The sequence below is a fragment of the Neovison vison genome, chromosome 6 (assembly GCF_020171115.1).
Source record: "Neovison vison isolate M4711 chromosome 6, ASM_NN_V1, whole genome shotgun sequence".
Lineage (NCBI taxonomy): Eukaryota > Metazoa > Chordata > Mammalia > Carnivora > Mustelidae > Neogale > Neogale vison.
Genome location: NC_058096.1, coordinates 213,460,542 through 213,480,791, shown reverse-complemented (window position 1 = coordinate 213,480,791; position 20,250 = coordinate 213,460,542). Strand labels below are relative to the sequence as shown.

Here is a 20,250-nt window from a genome sequence, read left to right as displayed (position 1 = left end):
TCCTCTGGGCCCAAAGGTCGATGGGTTCCGTTTGGCTTTTTCTGGTATCAGAACCAGCTTTTGGTTCCCCCTACCTCCAGGACCCCTCCTGGCCTGTGGATAGAAGAAACTGGGCCCAGGCTCTGTCCCCAGAAAGCCCCTGCAGAAGTGCTCCAGACGGGTCCATCACAGAGCGGAGAGGATGGGCCATGAGGATGGGGGAGCTTTGATCCAAATGCAGGGACAGGAGGTCGAGGAAGGTCCAGAACGGGCTTGCAGAGTGCCCACCATTGCGGGGACGGACACCCCACCACCAAAACAAAGCCCCTCAAATCAGGGGCTAGCAACTAGCAACTGAAATTCATTTCTCACAGTCCTGGTGGCCAGGAGTCTGCAGTCAGGGTTTTGGCAGGGCCGCCCCCTCGGAAGGCTCTAGGAAAGGGCACCCCTTGCCTCTTCCGGTTCCTGGGGGCTCCAGGCAGCCTCGGCCTGTGTCTGCACCCCCCATCTCTACCCGCATCTTCACATGACCTTCCTCTTTCCTCTCTGTTCTTTTTCTGTCATAAGGATGACAACCTCATCTTGAGGTCTTAGTCTGTTTGGGCTGCTGTAACAAAAACCACCAGAGTAAGTGGGTTAAACTCTAGACATGTCTTCTGGGAGCTGAAAGTTCACGTTCGAGGCACCAGCAGACATACTGTGTATTGGGGACCACATCCTGGTTCACGCATGGCATCTTCTCACTAGGGCATCATGTGGCAGGAATGGTAAGGGAGCTCCCCAGAACCCTTTTTGTAAGGGTACCAGTCCCATTATGGACCTCCCCCCTCATGACCTCATCACCCCAATACCCTCACACTGAGGGGAGGACTTCGGCGTACAAATCGGGGGGAGACAGACATTCAGAGCATGACACACAGTAACTTAGTCGCATCTGTAAAGACCCTTTTCCCAAATAAGGTCACACTCATCGGTCCTGAGCATGAGCACACAGACACAGCTTTTGGGGGACACGCCATTCAGCGCACGATTTGACATCCTTTCTTTCTGATTTTCTTTCTTAAAACTCGGGCCCATCAACACATGTAAGGGGGCAGAAGGTAGTTTTATTTTGGGTTGTTGTTTTTTTAATATGAAAACAGGATTACACTGTGATGTCTGTTCTGCATTGTGCCTTTTTTTTAATATTTAATTTTTTAAAGATTTTATTTATTTGACATGGAGAGAAAGCTCACAAGTAGGCAGAGAGGCAGGCAGAGAGAGCAAGGGGGAAGCAGGCTCCTTGCTGAACATAGTCCGATGCGGGACTCCATCCCAGGACCCTGAGATCATGACCTGAGCCAAAAGCAGAGGCTTAACCCACTGAGCCACCCAGGTGCCCCTGCATCTTGCCTTTTCACCTGACCCCCTGTCACGTCACACAAATCGATCTCATTTTTAGTAGCATCTCTTTCTGTGGATAACCAAGGAAAGGGTGACTTTTCTCTTTGTAGCAAGATGACCTTTCTTCCAGCCTTGCTTCCATTGTCACCTCCTGAAGCTTAAGAGAAACTGCTTAACTTTCTCCTGCAGATCCACTTTTAAAAGACTTTTCTTGCATAAGAATAAGGATAAAAAATCCAGCCTAGAGGGGGTGGAGGAAACGGAGAACACAGCTCCAGGGCACACCACACTGGAAGCCACCACCACCAAAAGGAACCTGGAAGGTTGGTCGCTGGGAGCCTCGGGGAGAGAGGGCAGATTTGCCGGGGTCCCTGGGAATGGGTACTGGGCACAGGGTTTCGGGGCTGGTCCCGGATACCACCCCCCAACTCCAGGGTGCTTTCCGGCTGCAGACCCCAGTTTGCAACTAGGTCAGGGCCCTGGTTCTCTGTGTGGGGGGACCATGCATCCCCCAGAACCCACCTCCCCAGCTGCTCCTTTTCCCTCCAGCCTCCTTCAGCCACCAGCACCGCCACCCAGCAGGCGAGAAGCACGCTAAGGAGCCGGGAGGCAAAGGGAAGAAGAACCGAAACCTCAAGATCGGCAAAATCACAGTGTCAGAGAAGTGGCGAGAATCCGTGTTCCGTAAGATCACCAACGCCAACGAGCTCAAGTACCTGGATGAGTTCCTGCTGAACAAGGTGGGCCGTCCAGGGGCAGCTGCAGGGTCGGGGAGCTACGCACGGTCAGGCCCGGGCCTCCCCAGAAGGGTGGTCAGCACCCGGCAGTTTGGGCTTCGAAGCTGCTACAACTCAAGCCCTTAGTGTGCCAGGCATAGAACGTTCAGAGGCGCAGTTCCAATACAGAAAGTTCCAGAAACCAGATACTGCTTCCCAAACTTGACGTTAGCTCCTTTACTGCAGAATCCCACCTGAACTCACGGGAGAACGTTTGTCTAATGTTCACGTTGCTCACCAGGGATATTTACATTTTGTAGGAAAACGCAGTGGGTCTTGAAGCACCTGGCTGGCTCTTTGGTAAAACATGTGACTCTTGATCTCAGGATCGTGAGTTCAAGCCCCATGTTGGGTGTACAGCTTACTTTAAGAAAGAAAAAAAAAGTTAGTGGGTCTGATCACAAGGGCTGCACAAAACTTGTAGAACAGTGTTAATATCCAGAGGGCCTGACTCTGGGACATACCTGTCCCGAGGGCCTCAGGCAAGGGGCTGTGGCCCGGGCCAGCGTCCTCTCCTGCACTACCTGCCCAGAAAGTTCAGAATCTGCTGTTGGAAGAACACTTTGTGTGTGTTGTCTCCCCACATCCTTGGGGGATGATTGCCCACTTCCTCTCACACTGGAGGAAACGGAAATGCCTAGAGCTGGGTGGGCACTGGATGTACTTGTGTCCCCCTCAGTGACCCCCAGGTCCTGCAGCCTCACGGTGGCTCAGCCCTGGCCTTGAACTTATTTTAGGATATACTTTAACAAAAGTTGTTAAAAGCATTGATTGAGTGCTTAGTGTACACAGCAGAAGTGAATTGGTTACCATAGCACATATTTGGGGCATGGCTCAGGGTTAAGTTAAGCCTGTGTGTGGTTGGCAGAAGGGTCCCCAGGGACGACTGTGTCCCAGGGGACCAGTGGCTACACCTGCAGACGTTTTTGGTTGTCCTGACTGGGGAATGTCCCTGGCATCTGGTGGGTGGGGGCCGGGGGTGCTGTTCGACACCCCCAGTGGGATCCAGCCCCCAATGTGGGATGTATGGTTTAAACCTGGACTGAAGGGACTGGAAAGATCAGGCCAGGATTAGCCAGAGAGCCTGGATTTTTTTTTTTTTGCTGGGATCACAGGGGAAGCAGGAAGGACTCGGGACAGAGCTGAGCAGCAGGCAGTCAGATGCCAAGCCTGTGGTCACTCGAGTCAGGGTGTGTCTCTCTCTCCTTCTCCAGATAAACGACCTGCGCTCCCAGAAGACTCCCATCGAGAGCTTGTTCATCGAAGCCACGGAGAAGTTCAGAAGCAATCTCAAAACCATGTACTCCGTCCCTGTATGTGCAGCCCCTGGCCCTGGGGAGGGCCCCTGTGGAGACCCCTGTGCCCTCTCCAGGGCATCCCCCCACCGTCTCTCCGTCCCACGGGGGTCACGCCTGCATCCCCGCAGAACGGGAAGATTCACGTCGGCTACAAGGACCTGATGGAGAACTACCAGATCGTCGTGAACAACCTGGCAGCCGAGCGGGGGGAGAAGGACACCAACCTGGTCCTCAACCTCTTCCAGTCACTGCTCGACGAGTTCACCCGCGGGCACACCAAGAATGACTTTGAGCCGCCCAAGGTTGGTGGTACCGCCTTGGGGACAGTGAGGGGTGGTGGCGGCTGGAGGCACGTGTGCTCCCAGGGCCCTCACGGACTATGCCTGTGTGCTCCCTCACAGCAGAGCAAAGCTCAGAAGAAGAAGCGGAAGCAGGATCGCGCCGTGAGTATCTGTGCGCGTGCGCGCTTGTGAAGACGCAGGTGTGAGCGTGTTATCCCGCCCCGCCCTGGGGAACCCTGATTGTGAGCGTGAACCTCAGGCCTGAGGCACCACAGGCTGCAGCGAGAGTGTGGAGGGGCCCCCCTCACCACTCAGTGCCCTCCCCCGTGGCCCCCCAGGTCCAGCAGCACAACGGGCACGTGTTTGCCAGCTACCAGGTGAGCATCCCGCAGTCGTGTGAGCAGTGCCTCTCCTACATCTGGCTCATGGACAAGGCCCTGCTCTGCAGCGGTGAGCGCTCCTGACCCCCCTCCGTGCCCCTGATGCTCCACGACACCCCCTTGCTCCTCACCACATCCCCAGACTCCTCACTGTGCACTGGGGCCTTTACTCAAGCCACAGGATAGATATTTCTGGAACATTGCCCTGGCCATGCCTCTTCCACTTAGTCCTCCCACTGCCACCCTGGGGTAGATGCTGATTCTCAGCCCACCCTAAGCCACCTTCCCCCCACCCACTGCTGCGGCCTCTGCAGCCCGTCCTCCCTATGCCTACCTCCGTAGTTTATCCCACGTCCTCCCTCCCAGCTTACGTGCACACAGCTCCTGCTCCCTGATCTGCCAGCGTCTCCCTAGACCCCCAGGGTCCCTCATGTGGTGACAGGCAAGGCCAGTCAGCCGCAGAGGAACCCCGAGACACAGCCACAGCCCAGGCCAACCCAGCGGGCAGGAGGGTCTGGCTCCGGGCACAGTCAGGCAGATCTCCAGCGGTCGTGCGTTCCTGCCGTGATCAGCTGGGCCTCTCTTCCCACCCAGGGCCTCCTGTCCCCTCAGTCCCTATGTGTACCCCTATGTGCATCACAACTACTCAGGCAGTTGTCACCATCCTGAGATAAGGACACTGGCCTCCCCCTCCTCTTTGGTCTCAGCTAGCTTTCTGTCTCAAGCCCCCCAAACCCCTGTTCCTGTCCCACTGGCCAGGCTGAGGCCAGTAGCAGTCACCAGCTGTGAACGTCTGCCCACATGTTTTCCCTGCCTGGGAACTGGGGCAGAAGTTCCTATGTCTCAAGTTTGGAAACCAGTCGGTGGGAACCCAGGTCCCCGAGGCACCATCTGTGACCCACCCCCCATAACCTCCTAGTGTGCAAGATGACCTGCCACAAGAAGTGTGTGCACAAGATTCAGACCTACTGTTCCTACACGTGTGGGAGCAAGGTGAGCACCGCCCGGGGGCAGAACTTTCCAGACCGTCTGGGGGAGGCCATCCCAAGCAATGGGGGGAGAAGACATGGTTGGTGCGAGACCAAGGTTGGGTGTCAGATAGGAGCAGGAAGCTGATAGAAGGGACTGGTCCAGGGCAGAGCACACTCCGGTTCTGTCAGAGCCCCTTGAGGCCCCCGAGGCAGGGCTGGGCTTCATCAGTGTGCATCTTAGACCCCCAGCCCTGCCCCTCCGTCCTCCCGGTGGAGGGAAGCCTCCAGCTCTGTGCACAGGGGAGACCGAGTCCCAAGCGCTAGGGCTGCAGTCGGAGCAGGACTGGCTGCCCTGAGGGAGCTGGGGCTGCTCCACAGGGGAACCCCTGCCCCTCCCCGCCCAGCAGCCAGCAAGCTCATCTCCCAGCCAGATGCCCCCAGCAGCCTGCGGGGTGGCAGAGGGACAGGAAGGGAGGAAGCCCACCCAGGAGGCCTGACCCCTGCCTTCTGGTGTTGCAGAGCGAGCCAGGTGCCGAGCCAGGCCACTTTGGCGTGTGCGTGGACAGCCTGACCAGCGACAAGGCCTCCGTGCCCATCGTACTGGAGAAGCTTCTGGAACACGTGGAGATGCATGGCCTGTACACCGAAGGCCTCTACCGCAAGTCAGGTGCTGCCAACCGCACACGGGAGCTACGACAGGCCCTACAGACAGGTGGGTGTCAGGGCGTAAGCTTTGCGGGGGTTCTCGGGCACCATCCTCCTGCCCACACTCACCAGCCCCCGGCCGGCCTCCTTGCAGACCCCGCGGCCGTCAAGCTGGAGAACTTCCCTATCCATGCCATCACCGGTGTGCTCAAGCAGTGGCTTCGAGAGCTGCCTGAGCCCCTCATGACTTTCGCCCAGTACGGCGACTTCCTCCGAGCCGTAGGTGAGGCCCACAGCAGCCTCGGTGAGGGCGGGCGGACTGGTGGCCGCGGTCGGGCTTGGAACCACGAGCGCTCGCCAGGGCCAACCGGGGAGGCCCCGCTGAGAAACCCGGGCTCAGAGCAGCTGGTCTGGCACAGGTGCCTAGCCAAGGGCAGGGCCGGGACCCCTCCATGGCCCCATACCTTGCCACATGCCCGTCCCAGCCCCTACACAGCGGGAGGCTCCCCTGCCCCCCGGGAACGTGTCGGGGCCGGGCCCACAGGTTGCTGATGCCCTGGGCCCCCCTAGAGCTGCCGGAGAAGCAGGAGCAGCTGGCCGCCATCTACGCCGTCCTGGAGCACCTGCCCGAGGCCAACCACAACTCGCTGGAGCGGCTCATCTTCCACCTCGTGAAGCAAGTGCCCGCCGCCTGCTCCCCAGGGGGGCGGGGGGTCCCCATCAAGAGCCCCGGCCCGGCATGCCTCGGGTTTGGTCCCAAGACCTGAGCCTGTGCCGGGGGGTCTGGGGGAGACCCAGGCTCTCCTGTGGCGATCCCTCTCTGCCCATCCCAGCTCCAGGGGATGACAGCCCCTTCCCCACCCTGGGGCTCCGGCCCCGGGTTTGGGGGCTCCGTGGCCACCCCTAACTGCCGCTCATCATGCAGGGTGGCCTTGCTTGAGGATGTGAACCGCATGTCGCCCAGCGCTCTAGCCATCATCTTCGCCCCCTGCCTCCTGCGCTGCCCTGACAACTCAGACCCGCTGACCAGCATGAAGGACGTCCTCAAGGTCACCACGTGAGTGCTAATGCCACCCCCAACCCCGACCCAGCCATGCTGTGTCTGCTCCAGCAGCTAGGGCATCCGTCCAAGTGTTTCTGAGGCTAAAGAAAACAAGAGAAAAGGAAAATGACCCCCTCTCCAGTGGCACGGCGAGGGGCAGATCAGGGAGCCTGATGTCCTTGGCCTCTGGCAGCAGCAAGGGTTGTCAGGAAAGCAGCAGCTGTCGGGGGAGTGGGGAGACACGGTCTCTCCTGCCCTCTGTACCATCTTCAGAAGTTTTCAGAGTTCCTCAAAAGAACTCGGAGGTCGTCAGACCTCGGCGACTAAGAAGACACTGTTTAGGCCTCAGGCTGTGAAAATAAGAACCTGCCACTCTAGGTGGCTTTCCTGTGGCCCTGACACACCTGGGTGGCTGTGGGGTGTTGAAAGATTCGCTTCCAGCCTCTTCTAGCACCTTCTTTGCTCCCTTTCTCCTTGTGTGGTTGTGATGATGGAAAACCCTGAGCTGTGCCTGCCTCTCGCCCGCCACACTTACTGCTCACAGCGCACCTTCCAGAGCCCCAGGGGCAGGTCGCCTGCAGCCTCTGAGACACGTCACCCAGCCTGCCTGTTCTTCACACTTGCGTGTCGCCCCGCCCTGCAGGGGGACTGTGTGGGGCTGGTTTACTCTGGCCCACAGTGCTTGTGCTTCCTCCTTCAAACCGGGAGACAGGGCCTCAGGCCCAGAAAGGTGGAGTGAGCCACACGATGTCACACAGTACGCCGCCACAGAGATGGGAGCCACAGCCCACGCTGTGTCCGTGGCCTTGCCTGGGTCCTGGGTCTCCATCTCGGGCCCCCGTGCCTCAGTCTCCAGCCAGTGCCTCTCCAGACGCCAGGCCCTGACACTGGCCATCCTGCAGGTGGTAACTGAGTCCCTTTCTCTTGCAGCTGCGTGGAGATGCTCATTAAGGAACAGATGAGGAAGTACAAGGTGAAGATGGAGGAGATCAACCAGCTAGAAGCCGCGGAGAGCATTGCCTTCCGCCGCCTCTCCCTCCTGCGACAGAACGCTGTGAGCACTCCGGCCTTGGGTCGCGGGGTGGGGTCTCACCTGTCTACCCCTTGCACGCCCTGCACACCTTAGGCCCCATGCCCTGGCCAGGGGCCTCTTGGCAGCACGGATGGGGGCCCATTCCCCCACATCGGCTGAATGACCGCCTTCCTCGTTCAGCCTCCTGCCAACTGCCCTTCAGAGGGCAGCAGGGGACCGGTCATCCACTCGGGGACGGTTCGGGTCTTTCTCTGGCCTCTGCTACAGGGAAGAGTCCCCACCATAGAAGTGGCCCTACAGTGGGGATGGGGACTTAGCAGGGCAAGTCCTGGGCTCCCACGGGAGGATCCTGTCCTTGTCCCCGCAGTCCGATGTGGCTCGGTGCCCGTGTGGCGGTTGTGGCCCTGTGTGGTCACCCTCTGTTCGTCTCTTCCCCAGCCATGGCCTCTCAAACTGGGGTTTTCGTCTCCCTATGAGGGGGTCCTGGTATGTACACTTTCCACGGGCCCGCCCTGCATGTCTCCGGGCGCGGTGCATGCTGGGTTCCCCTCGTACCCGTGGTCTCGTGGGGTAGACCGAGCATGTCCTAACCTCCCGGAAGTGCATGCTGGGGGAGGACCACTGCCTGCTGACCACCTGCACTGAGGACAACTAATCAGCCGAGCACCAGCCACTCTGTCCCCACGGGATCCACATCAGAACTAACCTTCTCTCCCCAAGCTGTTGACCCTCCCCAATGCCAGACCAGGCCCACCCTCCCAGAGGGGCCAGCCACACCTGCCACTTCTCTGTCATAGAACAAGAGTCCCAAGGCCCGGGCGAGCAGTGGCGGCGGCCCAGAGGAGCTGGGGGTGCTGCCAGAAGAGGAGGTGCCCGGCGGCGACGAGGACCGCGAGAAGGAGATCCTCATTGAGCGGATCCAGTCCATCAAGGAGGAGAAGCAAGTGTCTCCGTCCCCTTCCTGTCCTTGGAGCTGCCATCTGGCCCCCCTCCCCAAGCCCGTTGGCATAGCCACCCCGGCTGTTAGAGGAGGCTGACTGGCTAGGCTCTTTGCCACCATCTGGCCTCCCTCACGGGGGGCTGCTGCCCTAAAATGCAGCCTGGGGCTGTTTAAACCCCCTGCTTGACCCCCAGGAGCCATGGTGGTCCACAGAGGGAAAGGGGGCAGCAGAGGGGTCGTGCCCAAACTTTGTCTTGAAGTTGGTTTTAGCTAGGATGACCAATTAACCTGTCACTCAGTCAAGATGTGAGTGTGCACAGGGATGCCATTAACACGATGCCAGGAGGACAGGTGTGACCTGGGCCATTTGGCCTCCCTAGGCTGAAGAACAGGGTAGAGCACTCCGGGTATAGGGCCCAACACTTGCAAAGGCCCTGAGGCAGGAGCCTATCAGTAAGGCCCTGAGGCAGGAGCCTATCAGTAGTTCAGTATAGGGCCAGGTGGCTGGCTTCCCTCAGCAAGCTGACCCAGCCCTCCCTCGACTTTCTCTGGACCAGGAGTGATTTGGGGATGGCTGCTGGGGGCGCTGAGGGCAAGGGCTCCCATCCAGGAAGAGGAAGGCCCATTCCGTCCCTTGCTGGCCTGGGACCCTTGTTGGGAGATCTTTCACCCTGGGAACAGCCTTGGACACCATGACCCCCTTCTCTTCACGCCCCCTACAGGGAGGACATCACGTACCGGCTTCCAGAGCTGGACCCTCGGGGCTCCGATGAAGAAAACCTGGACTCGGAAACGTCGGCCAGCACGGAGAGCCTGTTGGAAGAACGGGCCGGGCGGGGGGCCTCAGAAGGTCAGTATTAAGGCAGTGTCTGCTTCTGTCCTTCCCGTGTCCACCGCCGGCAGGCCCTGGGGCAAGGGTCCATCTTCAAGCCCCGAAGCTGCAGTAACCCTGCCATCTGTCTCTCAAAAGGGCCCCCCGCGCCTGTTCTCCCCAGCCCCGGCGCGCCCGCCCTGAGCCCCCTCCCCGTGGCAGCCGCCCCTCCACGACGAAGGCCGTCGTCCTTCGTGACGGTCAGAGTGAAGACCCCCCGGCGGACCCCCATCATGCCCACCACCAACATCAAGCTCCCACCCGGCCTGCCCTCCCACCTCCCTGGCCGGGCACCGGGTGCCCCAGAGGCTGCTGCCCCCGTGAGGCGCCGAGAGCCGCCCGCCCGCCGCCCGGACCAGGTACACTCGGTGTATGTCACACCCAGCACTCTCCTGCCCGTGCTGGGCACGCGGGAGCCCCCGGACGAGGACGACCGGCCTCCTGGGACCAAGCGGAGGTACTCAGATCCCCCGACCTACTGCCTGCCCCCCACCTCGGGCCAGGCCAATGGCTGAGGGCCCCCAGAGCCAGAGTCCCCGCGAGTCCCAGCCTGAGCTGGGCACCAAGCTGCAGAGCCCGCGTTTGGCTGAGAAGGATCCCGAACGAGAAGCTCCAAGACAATGTGAGGTGGGCACTAGCCCCACGTGCAGAGGCCAAGCAGGGAGAGGCTAGCCAAGGCCTGGCCACTCTTGCTGAGCCCCCAACACTGCACAGACGCACCCACCCAGAGCACCAAATCACGGTGGGTGGCCTGGCATCTGGCATCTCCCACCTCCCTTTTTGTTTTATATGGTAACTGTTTCTTTGTGCGTGGTTTACATAACTTTAAACTGTAACAGCCTTAACAAGAGACCAAATTGTTTTTTATACATGTATGTACAAACTTTTATATTAACGCCCTTCATCTCCCTTATAACCTGGACTTGAGTCTTCAGAGCAAAGCCTGCATGGCCAGCGCATGTCGGGGCCTCAGACCTGCACTGAGGACGGCCCGGAGCCCGCGGTCTGAGGGCTGGGGCCTTGCGTGGGGGATTTGGACCCAGGGGGCCCCTGACAGCCCCAGGCGTGTCTCGGATGCATCCTCCGGCCCACATTTGAAGGAGTGTCGGAGCCTTGGTGGGGACCAAGGCTGGTGGCTGGAGTCAGGACACAAGGTGGCCAGCAGCCTCCACCTGCAGCACCACAGACCTCACATCCCGGGGAGACGTGAATGTGGCCATCACTCTTCTGTCCGCCAAGCCCCAGACTCAGGAGGCCAGAGGAGGCAACCCTCGGTACACTGCCCTCTCCACGTGGCCAACAGGAGCCGCGACTCAGGACCACTCACAAGCAGGGAGGGCAAGGCCTGGGGCTGGACATTCCTGCTGGTCAATGGGGACAGGCTGGGGATCTCCGGAGCTGGGCTCCCCCCACCCCCATGCTTGGCTCACTCCCCAGACACACGGCCACGGGTGTGGGACGAGAGGTGCCCCAGGTGCTCCACAAGCCGTGCAAAAATAAAAAGTGCCTGAAAGGTGTGTGTATGTAAGTCCTGCTCGGACTGGGTTCAGAGTCCGTCAGAGGAGGAGGAGCTGGCTGGTGGCGGTCCACCCTGTGGTCTCGGGCAAGAGCGGTGCAGGGCGGGGGGCTGTGCCCCTGGACTGGGAGGACCTGCCTTGATCTTCCAGGCAATGCTGCTGTTAGAATTTCGCATGGAGTCCTCACTTGAGGGGTGCGCCTGCTGCAGGTGCTTGTTACTGATCTGGAAATGGAGGGGGGAGGTTTGGCAAAGAGCCTCTTGTCCTTGGAGCTGCTCCTGTTGCCATTTCAGCACCCAGCTTCTCCCCAAAGCTAGGGCTTAAATGTCAGCTACAAGGGCCATCTCCCTGTGAAGGGATCAGTTCCTGGTGGGCCCACTAGGGCCCGAAGCCACACACCCCCAACTGTCCCCTCTCGGACCAGCTCCCAGGCTGCAATCAGATGGGCAGTTGCAGGAACCTGCTGGTAGGCAGGGCCCGTGGGGCAGGGGTTGGGGGGCAAGGAAGAACCCAAGTCCAGATGGCACATGAGGGAGAGCTGGGAGACTTCTCCAAGGCCACACATTTGGGATGGAGTAGGGCTGGGATTCAGAGCCTGCCCCATCTGCCTCCAGTGACCCCCTTCATCCACCCTGGGTTTAGTCTCCTACATAGTGTTTTGCGAGGACACCAGGCCCATGTGGGACCAGGACACAGGTGACACGAAGGGTAGGAAGATGGAGGAGTGCTGCAAGCCAGGCTTCAGTACCTCTGAAGCTCCATTTTTTTTTTTTTTTAAGATTTTATTTATTTGTCAGAGAGCGAGCGAGCACAGGTAGAGAGGCAGGCAGAGGCAGAGGGAGAAGCAGGCTCCCTGCCGAGCAAGGAGCCCGATGTGGGACTCGATCCCAGGACGCTGGGATCATGACCTGAGCCGAAGGCAGCTGCTCAACCAACTGAGCCACCCAGGCGTCCCTGAAGCTCCAATTCTTACCCTGTCCTCCGCAAGCATAGGCGTCAGGGGAGGTTGCAGGATGGGCCTCAACTGCCTGGGGACTTGGGGGTCGGGGGATTCTCTCCAAGGAGGTCTGGGCGTTAAGGGTGACCCTGCCCCACCTCTCACCCCCAGAGCTAGCTAATATCCGCCCCCCTCCCACAGGCAGGTTTTGTCATACCACCCGTTTCCCAAAGAAGGGACGACCCAAAAAAGTTAAACTTCCTCAGGGCCACTGCGGGGGTGGTGGAATCAGACCCGGAAGCTCATAACCACAAACTCTGGATGGGCCCCTAAGCCTTGGGATTCCTTAGTGCCGGGCCGTACCCCGGGAAGAACCGGGGGAGGCTGCCTGAATACGGAAGAGTTCACCGTGGGAAGAACCCAAGCAAAAGCGGGTGCAGGGGAATTTTGAGCAGGAGGAAAGGAATAAGGCCAGGACCTATTGCTCACGGCCCTGACACCGTAGGACCGGTCCTTTTAACCCTTCCGGAAGGGTTAAGACGCTTAAGAGGGGAAAAACGCGATTCCGCCCTGAGTAACACAGACAGGACTGTGCCTCTCCCTGAAACAAAACCTTAGCCCCGCCCCAAAGATGCAACCGCGAAAGAGGCGGACGCGCCCGGAAGAAGCCCAAATGAGGGCACTTCCGCCCTTTTCCAAGATGGCGCCAACGGAAGGGGCAGGATACCGCCGAGAGATGATGGCAGCGTCGAGGCTGGAGCTGAACCTGGTGCGGTTGCTGTGCCGCTGCGAGGCGATGGCAGCGGAGAAGCGGGACCCGGAGGAGTGGCGTCTGGAGAAGGTGAGGGAAATCTGCACTGTCAAGCAGAGCCCGACTCCCGGACGACGGCTTCCGCAGCTAGCGGCCGCCGGGCCCTACTCCCCAGACCCAACGACCGCTCTTGACCACGCCCCTTCCGGCCGGTTCCGCCACGTTCACCTGCAGCTCCCGCCCCATTCCCTCGAGTTCAACTAGCTCCGCCTCCCTGGCACGTGGCTCCTCCCCTTTCAGCCCAGCCCCCGCCCCCGTCCCTCCCCGTCCTGGCTCCTCCCCCTGCTGGCTCCGACGCCCCCACTCCTTACCCTCACCCCCACTTCGAACAGGACAGAGAGGGCTTGGCAGACCAGGCTTACATCCCTGCTTTCTCTCCCCAGTACGTGGGAGCCCTCGAGGACATGCTGCAGGCCCTGAAAGCCCAGCCAAGGTGAGTGCTAGTGGCTACAGGGGTTCCAAATCTGGGATGGGCCAGGACCGGCTCCTGATGGGGAATCCCTGGACTCCAGCCCTTGCTGAGACCCTTCCTAGAACTAGGGATGGTGGACAGGTTTTCTTTTTCTCTTGTCGCCTTCCAGCAAACCAGCCTCTGAGGTGATCAATGAATATTCCCGCAAGGTAGATTTCCTGAAGGGAATGCTGCAGGCAGAGAAGTTGGTGAGCCTGGATGCTGCTCTACTTCCTCAGCCCTCATAGCGCTCACCTGCCCAGGACCTGCCCCTGTGGTGACCCCTTCTCCCTCTTCTGCAGACCTCCGCCTCAGAGAAGGCACTCGCCAACCAGTTTCTGGCCCCCGGCCGTGTACCAACCACAGCCCGGGAGCGGGTACCCGCCACGAAGACGGTGCACCTGCAGTCGCGGGCTCGGTACACGAGCGAAATGAGGAGTGAGCTGCTAGGCACGGTAGGGCTTCCTCCCTGGGTCCTGGGAACCCTTTGGTTAGGGACAGTTTCGTGCCTGGGTGTAGCCGGAACAACAAATGGTGGCTGGTGCAGGGACCTTAGGGGGCCCAACAGCCTCTGCCCTGGGCCAGCAGTCTGCTTCCTGACAGAAAGGCCAAGCCGGGACTTTTCTAGATGTGTAGGAGTTTGGTCTAAGGCAAAAATGGTACCTATCTAGTTAAGCCCCAGAGTTGGCCCAAAGCAACAGAGACGAGTTTGACACAGATAGATGACTTTATCCCGTCTTGCCACAGATAAACGAATCTTTCCATTTGTAAAATGCGACAGCAAGTGTCTTTTTAAGCATTTTATGTGGATCATAATCAAAGTATGAAAAAACTGAGGTCCAGAGGTCATTCATGGGATTTTCCCGGGGCACCAAATGAGTGGTGGGGGGATGTTCTGAGAGCTGAAAGGGCAGTTTTGGAGGAGGACAGGTAGGTGACTTCATGCCTCTCTCTTTTTCCCATAGGACTCTGCTGGAGGTGAGCTGCCCTAAAGAAAACAGGACTTGAGGCTTACTTGTGCTGCCTCACATTCCTCACCTGGCTCCCCCAAGGTCTCCCACAGCCCAGGGAGCATAGCCTCAGGGGCAGTCACCTAGTTATGCCTGATGGGGGTACCAGGACAGAGGAGCTGCGTCCCAGAGGAAATAAAGCTGGATACTCCCAGGCCACAGGGCCAAAGTTAGACCAGCAGAAGGGACCTGGAGCCTGGGGGAACCCAGGTAGGGGTAAGGGAAAACTTCTTATAAGAGAGGGCTTTTGAGCTAGGGCTTTAAAGCATGATCAGGAGCTCACCAGCGGCAGACTGGACAAGAAATGGCATTATGAGTAGCAGACACATCACAGGCACTGAATGATCAGGAAGCCGGGAAAATAGGAAACCAATCTTCTCCTTCCTGCTTGATATTTTTCGCTTCCAGAGCCCCAGCTGGATGTGAGGAAGAGAGTGTAAGTGTCTTCAGCCCTTGGGTAGCACTGGGCGGGGGGTGGGGGGCCGGGTGGATGGAGGAATCTAGGGCCGCTGAGGCACCCACCACAAGGGCCCCCACAAGCCTCTGAACCACTGATCAGAAGCCCCTTCTGGGGCTGCTCTTCCTAAAAACCAAAGCAAAAAAGGGGAAATGGAGCCCCAGGGAGGGCAGCAGCTAGAGCCATACCCTCTGGTTGCTTGGGAACATGTTGGTCTCTTACCCTCCCCCACCCCATCTCATGCCCCCCGTCCACCCACATGTGAGGTCAGCGGGGTGACAGGGCCCAGACCAGGGGATGAGAAGCAGTCGGCAGCCGAGCTAGACCTTGTCCTTCAGCGACATCAGAACCTCCAGGAGAAGCTGGCAGAGGAGATGCTAGGCCTGGCCCGAAGCCTCAAGACCAACACGCTGGCTGCTCAGAGCGTCATCAAGAAGGACAACCAGGTGGGAGGGCAGGGGAACCCACCCAGCCTCTGCCCCGGACATCAGAAAAGGCTTCCTGGCCCAGGGGCATCGTGGCCAGGGCTTTGCTGCATGACAGAAGTTGGTCAGGGGCGCCTGGGTGGCTCAGTGGTTAAGCTTCTGCCTTCAGCTCAGGTCATGATTCCCAGGGTCCTGGGATTGAGCCCCGCGTGGGGCTCACTCCTCGGTGGGGAGCCTGCTTCTCCCTCTCTCTCTGCCTGCCTCTCTGCCTACTTGTGATCTCTCTCTGTCAAATAAATAAATAAAATCTTTAAAAAAAAAAAATAGAAGTTGGACAGAAGGCAGAGGTGGAATTCCCAGCCGAGGGCACAGTATCAGCAAGGGCCTAGAGAGTCGACTTGCCCCCAGGTGGCAGGGAGAGGCCACACTCGGCTGCTGTCCTGTTGACACTCTCCCTGCCTCCCCCACAGACCCTGTCGCACTCCCTCAAGATGGCCGACCAGAACCTGGAGAAGCTGAAGACCGAGTCGGAGCGGCTGGAGCAGCACACACAGAAGTCCGTCAACTGGCTGCTCTGGGCCATGCTTATCGTCGTCTGCTTCATCTTCATCAGCATGATCCTCTTCATCCGCATCATGCCCAAACTCAAATAAAGGCCTGTCCCGGCCCATGCGGGCTGTCTTCTGTCTGCTCCCCCGCCGTGTCCAGGGGTGCCCTTCGGGGCGGGCAACAACACGGATGTTCCTGAGAGCAGTAGAGGAAGCTCAGTCTAGGTGGGGCAGTGGGGCAGTGACCCAGCGAACGACCCCCCTCGATTCCCCTGCCCTGGTACCCACCCGACATGGGGAAAGGCCAGGGCCCAAGAAGCCACAGGAGGCCCCAGGCCGGTAGAATCAGAGCCAAACACAGAGCCTTCAGCCCTGTGCTGTTGGGGTGCGGCTAGAGGGTGGGCGGAGAAATGCGGCTATGTTTGGAGGTCAGCCTGGAGGAGGGAGCATCAGGGCTGGGCCTTCCTTGAGACTGAAGGTGACAGTTCAGAGGTAGGACTTAGTCCAGCCGCCACCTGAGCTCTCAGGAAACTAGAGGCTTCACCAAGTCATTCAACAAACATGTGAGGGTCTGTGGAAACTCTGCCCTGCCAAGGTCATAGCCTGATCATTTCAGATGAGAACTGCTGTGGGCACTACTCCCGAGGTGGGACCCTGGAAGAGGTCATAGAGTGGGAGTCCTGGGAGAACCACTGGTCCTTGGCTCTGCTCACCCTCACTCCAGATGATGAAGATGAAGCCTATGAAGGGGGGGTGACCAAGGGAGCTCAGTGAGGGAGACTGGGCAGGTGACAGGAGCACAAGGGTGTCCCAGACCCATGGGAGTGTGAGTGGGCAATACCGGGACCCCTGTCAACATTGGTGTAAAAACACCAAGTAAAGCTTATTTTATTTTTTAAAAGATTTTATTTATTTATTTGACAGAAACCACAAGTAGACAGAGAGGCAAGCAGGGGTGGAGGGGAAGCAGGCTCCCCGCTGAGCAGAGAGCCTGATTGGGGGCTTGATCCCAGAACCCCAAGATCATGACCCAAGCCTATGGCAGAGGCTTAACCCACTGAGTCACCCAGGCGCCCAGGAAGTTTGTTAATAGCCACATTAATGCATCAGGAAAGAAAATCATAGGGTGAAATGGTACATTGTACTGTTCAAAATCTATCACTCAACATCTCAATAAACAATAAGCAAGATAGATATTTTCCTCACTTAACTGCAAAATCTCAAGCCAAGCATTGAACTCACTGAACAAACACTGGCAATTCTGCCATCAAAGAGAGGAAGGTAGAGATGATGCCCACAGTCCACCTGACTCCCTCAAAGACAACATAGTCTGGAGGTGCTTGTCAGTACAACTGGACAAGAAAGATCAGACTGAAAAATGGGGGAAAAAAAAGGCGGAGGGCAAAGTTCTTTGCAAGTGATACAATTATATGAGAAACCCAAACTAACTTTAAAAAAAAAAAGGCTATGTAAACAGGAGAATTCAGTAAAATATCAAGGGGCTTAATGAATATTTAGTTTCCAACCCGGGGGGGGGGTGCAAAAAAGCCTGTAAAATGTATCGGACGGTCTCACCTGTAACAGTGAAAGAAGATGCACTACTTGGTTAAACTACATCCTTGGCATACAAAGAGCTCCCAAAAACAAACAAGAAAAAGAAAATGTGCAGGAAAAGAAAGACAAATCATTTCTGAACTTTTCTCACATCAGATTAGTCAAGACTTAAAACTTCGAAGATACACTTGCGGGAAACTGTAACAGCACTGGAGTTAACAAAAGTGGGGAAAACCGTTTTCTCCCACAACTGGTCAGAGCATAATAATCTAATGATTAAAGAAACATGTTAAAAATATAAAAACCACCTCTTCCTCAGGCCAGAAACACCCAAGGGTCAGAGAAGGTGAGTCAGCAGCTCCAAACACACAACAAATACGTCCGGTCCCGTCCGGTTGGACTCGAACCTGGCTTGAAAAGCGGATACACTTCCCTTAACGCTGGGTCCCGCCCCCTCGCCGCCAACCCCGCCCAATCTCCCTAGGCCCCGCCCCGCCCTGTGGAGCGACCCCGCCACTTGGGTCCAGCCTTTGAAGTTAACGCACAACACAGACTCAGGCGCCTCTGAGGCAGCGGATCCAAACCCGGAGACCCGGACGCTGGGACAGGTAAACCCGGACGGGAGCAGTCCATGCGGCCCGCAGCTGGGGCGGAGGTCCCGGGGGACCTCTCGGGGGTTGGGCTGGTGTCCGTGGGCTTCACGGGCCCTAGCAGGCGAGGCTGCGGCAGCGCAGGGGTTAACTAGAGGCGAGGCCACCCAGGATACACGGTGGCGTCACGGGCGTCGCGCCTTTCCGGGTTACGCAGCCGGGGATGGGCTGCTCTGAGAGCCAATCGGGTGCGTCAATGCAAATAGAGGCGGAGCTAGAGGTCTAGCTAGTTGCGGAAGAGTTGGCCGCGCCGGGGTCCCGCCTCCCTGTACGTCGTCCAGCCTTCCCCGCCTCCAGGCGCGCCCCTCTCTGGTGCCCACAGGCAGCTCGCCGACCCACCCCCCCATGCGGGGGCCACGGCGCCCCCCGGAGGACCCGCTCGTCGCCCCGGGGACGCCCGAGCGGCGCCTCGCTGAGGCCGATGCCCACCCGGGAGTCCCCCAAGACCCGCGGCTGCCGGGAGGACCTGCAGACCCCCCCTCCTGGCCCTGGGCCCCCGGTGAGTCTGAACGGGAGGAGGGTCCCCAGGCCAAGCCTAGGCAAGAGATTCATTCCCGCCAGTTTGAGGGATGCCGGCTTCCCCATAACCTGGTTAACTCCAAACCAACCATGATACCCGCGGCACCCGCAGCGATTGGTGCCTCCAGGCCGGGAAACCAGCGCCCTCCGCGCTCTGCGCGAGCGTCAACCAGGAGCGCACAGGGCAAAGCCCAAGAAGATTGTATTTGAGGATGAGCTGCCCTCCCGGGCCCCCTTGAGCACCAAGAAGTCTATTGAAGCCATCCCCAGGGGGCATATGCGAAGGCCTCACCTAGTGCCCGACTATGAGCTGTGAGTGTTCCTGATACCCGGGAACAGGGAAGGGGCCTGAGGTTGGGGCTTTGACAAATTGATAAGAGTTTACTAAATAGTAACAAGAGAAAAGGGGCATTTGGGGCAGGGAGTCCAACATGGGCAAAGAAGAACAAATTAAAATGATCGGAGGAAAGGGATGGGTTATTTCCACTCACTGTCTGCCCCACTTTAACCCCGCAGTAAGTACCCACAAGTGAGCAGTGAGAGGGAGCGGAGCTGCTATGCTGCCGTGTTCCAGGACCAATACACAGAGTTCTTGGAGCTCCAGCGGGAGGTGGGCTCTGCACTGGCAAAGCTCCAGCAGCTAGAGACCTTGCTGAACTCACTGCCCAAGCCCCAAAGCCAGGTCAGCCCCAGCAGAAACATCTGCCCCACAGCCTTCCAGGTGGTGGACTCTGGCCTCTGGGACACCCGCCGGGTCCGGGTCTCTGGGCCCCTGCCTCTTCTAGGCTAGGTGGGGGTCACAGCATAGGGGCCGAGGTCAGCCCTGAAGGTCCTCATTAGATGGGTCACTTTGTCTGTCTGAGCCTCAGTTTCCCCGTCCCTCCTTGGATTCAGCATTCTCTGACCCCCACCCCCTTCTCCACTTGCAGAAGGAAGCCCAAGTTGCTGCCCGTGTCTGGAGGGAATTTGAGAAGAAGCAGACGGTAAGTTGTGTCTGCTGAGTCCCACAGGCTGGCCTTTGTACCCCTGACCCTCACATGAGGCTCAGGGTACCCAGTTTCAAGGAAAGAAAACAGGCCCAGAGAGAAAGAGGCAAAGGGTTAGCCACTGAGACTCAAAGTACCCCATGGACTTTCCTGGGTCTTGCCCTGCCCAGGACCCCAGCTTCCTGGACAAGCAGGCTCGCTGCCACTACCTGAAGGGCAAACTGAGGCACCTCAAGATGCAGATTCAGAAGTTCGATGAGCAAGGAGACTGCAAGAGCTCTGTGTACTTCTGAGTGCCCTGGCGGACAGGCAGAGGGACACATCGAGGTGGCGGTTCCACCTTGCCCTTGCCTCTTCTCCTACCTCCCGGCTTTAGCTCCTGCTTTTACCCACTCCTGGGGTAGCTTTGGCAAATGCCTCAGCCTTTGAGACCCAGCTCTGATGGTGCCTCCTCCGGGAATCCGTCCTAGGACCTCCTCAGGGACCAGCAACCCAAAGCCCAGATCTCAGCCCATCCCCTGCAAGCAGGTCTTGCCCAAGTCTCTATCTTAGTGTAATAAACATTTATGAAATGCCTACTGTGTACAGCTGCTCAACACTCCTGGGTTCACTCGGTTGTCGCCAAAAAATTGTTCTCCCATTTTCCCAAGTTAAAAATCGAAGTTCAAGGAAAGGGACTTATCCCAGCAGGGTGTGAACTTTTGTCTGTCCAGAGGGTTCCCTCTCCACCCAGAGCCTCACCCGTGGCCTTCTGGTGGGAAGCTGAGGGACCGACACCCAGTATTA

At 58.4% G+C, this 20,250-nt stretch overlaps 3 protein-coding genes across 8 annotated transcripts in view; all 3 read left to right on the top strand.

Moving 5' to 3' along the window:
* The window catches only part of MYO9B (myosin IXB), an 85,231-nt gene extending 74,104 nt beyond the window's left edge, over positions 1–11,127 (top strand). For 4 of the 6 annotated variants that reach the window (XM_044253979.1, XM_044253976.1, XM_044253978.1 and 1 more), the window contains 16 exons: positions 1,552–1,685; positions 1,912–2,102; positions 3,353–3,451; positions 3,565–3,738; positions 3,838–3,879; positions 4,056–4,167; positions 5,017–5,090; positions 5,588–5,780; positions 5,868–5,996; positions 6,284–6,389; positions 6,639–6,770; positions 7,686–7,809; positions 8,227–8,274; positions 8,586–8,728; positions 9,451–9,578; positions 9,724–9,833. In XM_044253979.1, coding sequence (XP_044109914.1) covers positions 1,552–1,685; positions 1,912–2,102; positions 3,353–3,451; positions 3,565–3,738; positions 3,838–3,879; positions 4,056–4,167; positions 5,017–5,090; positions 5,588–5,780; positions 5,868–5,996; positions 6,284–6,389; positions 6,639–6,770; positions 7,686–7,809; positions 8,227–8,274; positions 8,586–8,728; positions 9,451–9,578; positions 9,724–9,743 — 1,849 coding nt within the window. In that variant the 3' untranslated portion in view covers positions 9,744–9,833. Of the gene's footprint in view, positions 1–1,551; positions 1,686–1,911; positions 2,103–3,352; positions 3,452–3,564; positions 3,739–3,837; positions 3,880–4,055; positions 4,168–5,016; positions 5,091–5,587; positions 5,781–5,867; positions 5,997–6,283; positions 6,390–6,638; positions 6,771–7,685; positions 7,810–8,226; positions 8,275–8,585; positions 8,729–9,450; positions 9,579–9,698 lie in introns of all 6 variants that reach the window. The other 2 variants (XM_044253980.1, XM_044253977.1) reach the window with 2 other exon arrangements.
* A 1,606-nt stretch (positions 11,128–12,733) lies between these two features.
* USE1 (unconventional SNARE in the ER 1) lies at positions 12,734–15,879 on the top strand. The gene is made up of 8 exons (XM_044253973.1): positions 12,734–12,894; positions 13,248–13,297; positions 13,446–13,524; positions 13,618–13,770; positions 14,281–14,293; positions 14,734–14,761; positions 15,054–15,228; positions 15,678–15,879. The coding sequence occupies exons 1-8, from the start codon at positions 12,754–12,756 to the stop codon at positions 15,858–15,860; spliced, it is 822 nt and encodes a 273-aa protein (XP_044109908.1). The 5' UTR covers positions 12,734–12,753; the 3' UTR covers positions 15,861–15,879.
* Positions 15,880–17,800: 1,921 nt separating this feature from the next.
* Positions 17,801–20,040, top strand: OCEL1 (occludin/ELL domain containing 1; the record flags this gene model as incomplete). Its single annotated transcript, XM_044254894.1, has 6 exons — positions 17,801–17,917; positions 18,282–18,458; positions 18,591–18,790; positions 18,995–19,160; positions 19,408–19,461; positions 19,635–20,040. Coding segments are annotated over 6 exons (837 nt in total), but the record flags the coding sequence as incomplete, so codon positions are not given.
* Between the last annotated feature and the right edge of the window lie 210 nt (positions 20,041–20,250).

Excerpts from the sequence above, each read along its gene's own strand:
- USE1 (XM_044253973.1), top strand. The coding sequence starts at position 12,754 with ATGGCGCCAACGGAAGGGGCAGGATACCGCCGAGAGATGATGGCAGCG. Across the intron at positions 13,525-13,617 it reads TGCTGCAGGCAGAGAAGTTG|ACCTCCGCCTCAGAGAAGGC; the intron begins GTGAGCCTGGAT and ends CCTCTTCTGCAG. Across the intron at positions 15,229-15,677 it reads TCATCAAGAAGGACAACCAG|ACCCTGTCGCACTCCCTCAA; the intron begins GTGGGAGGGCAG and ends CCTCCCCCACAG.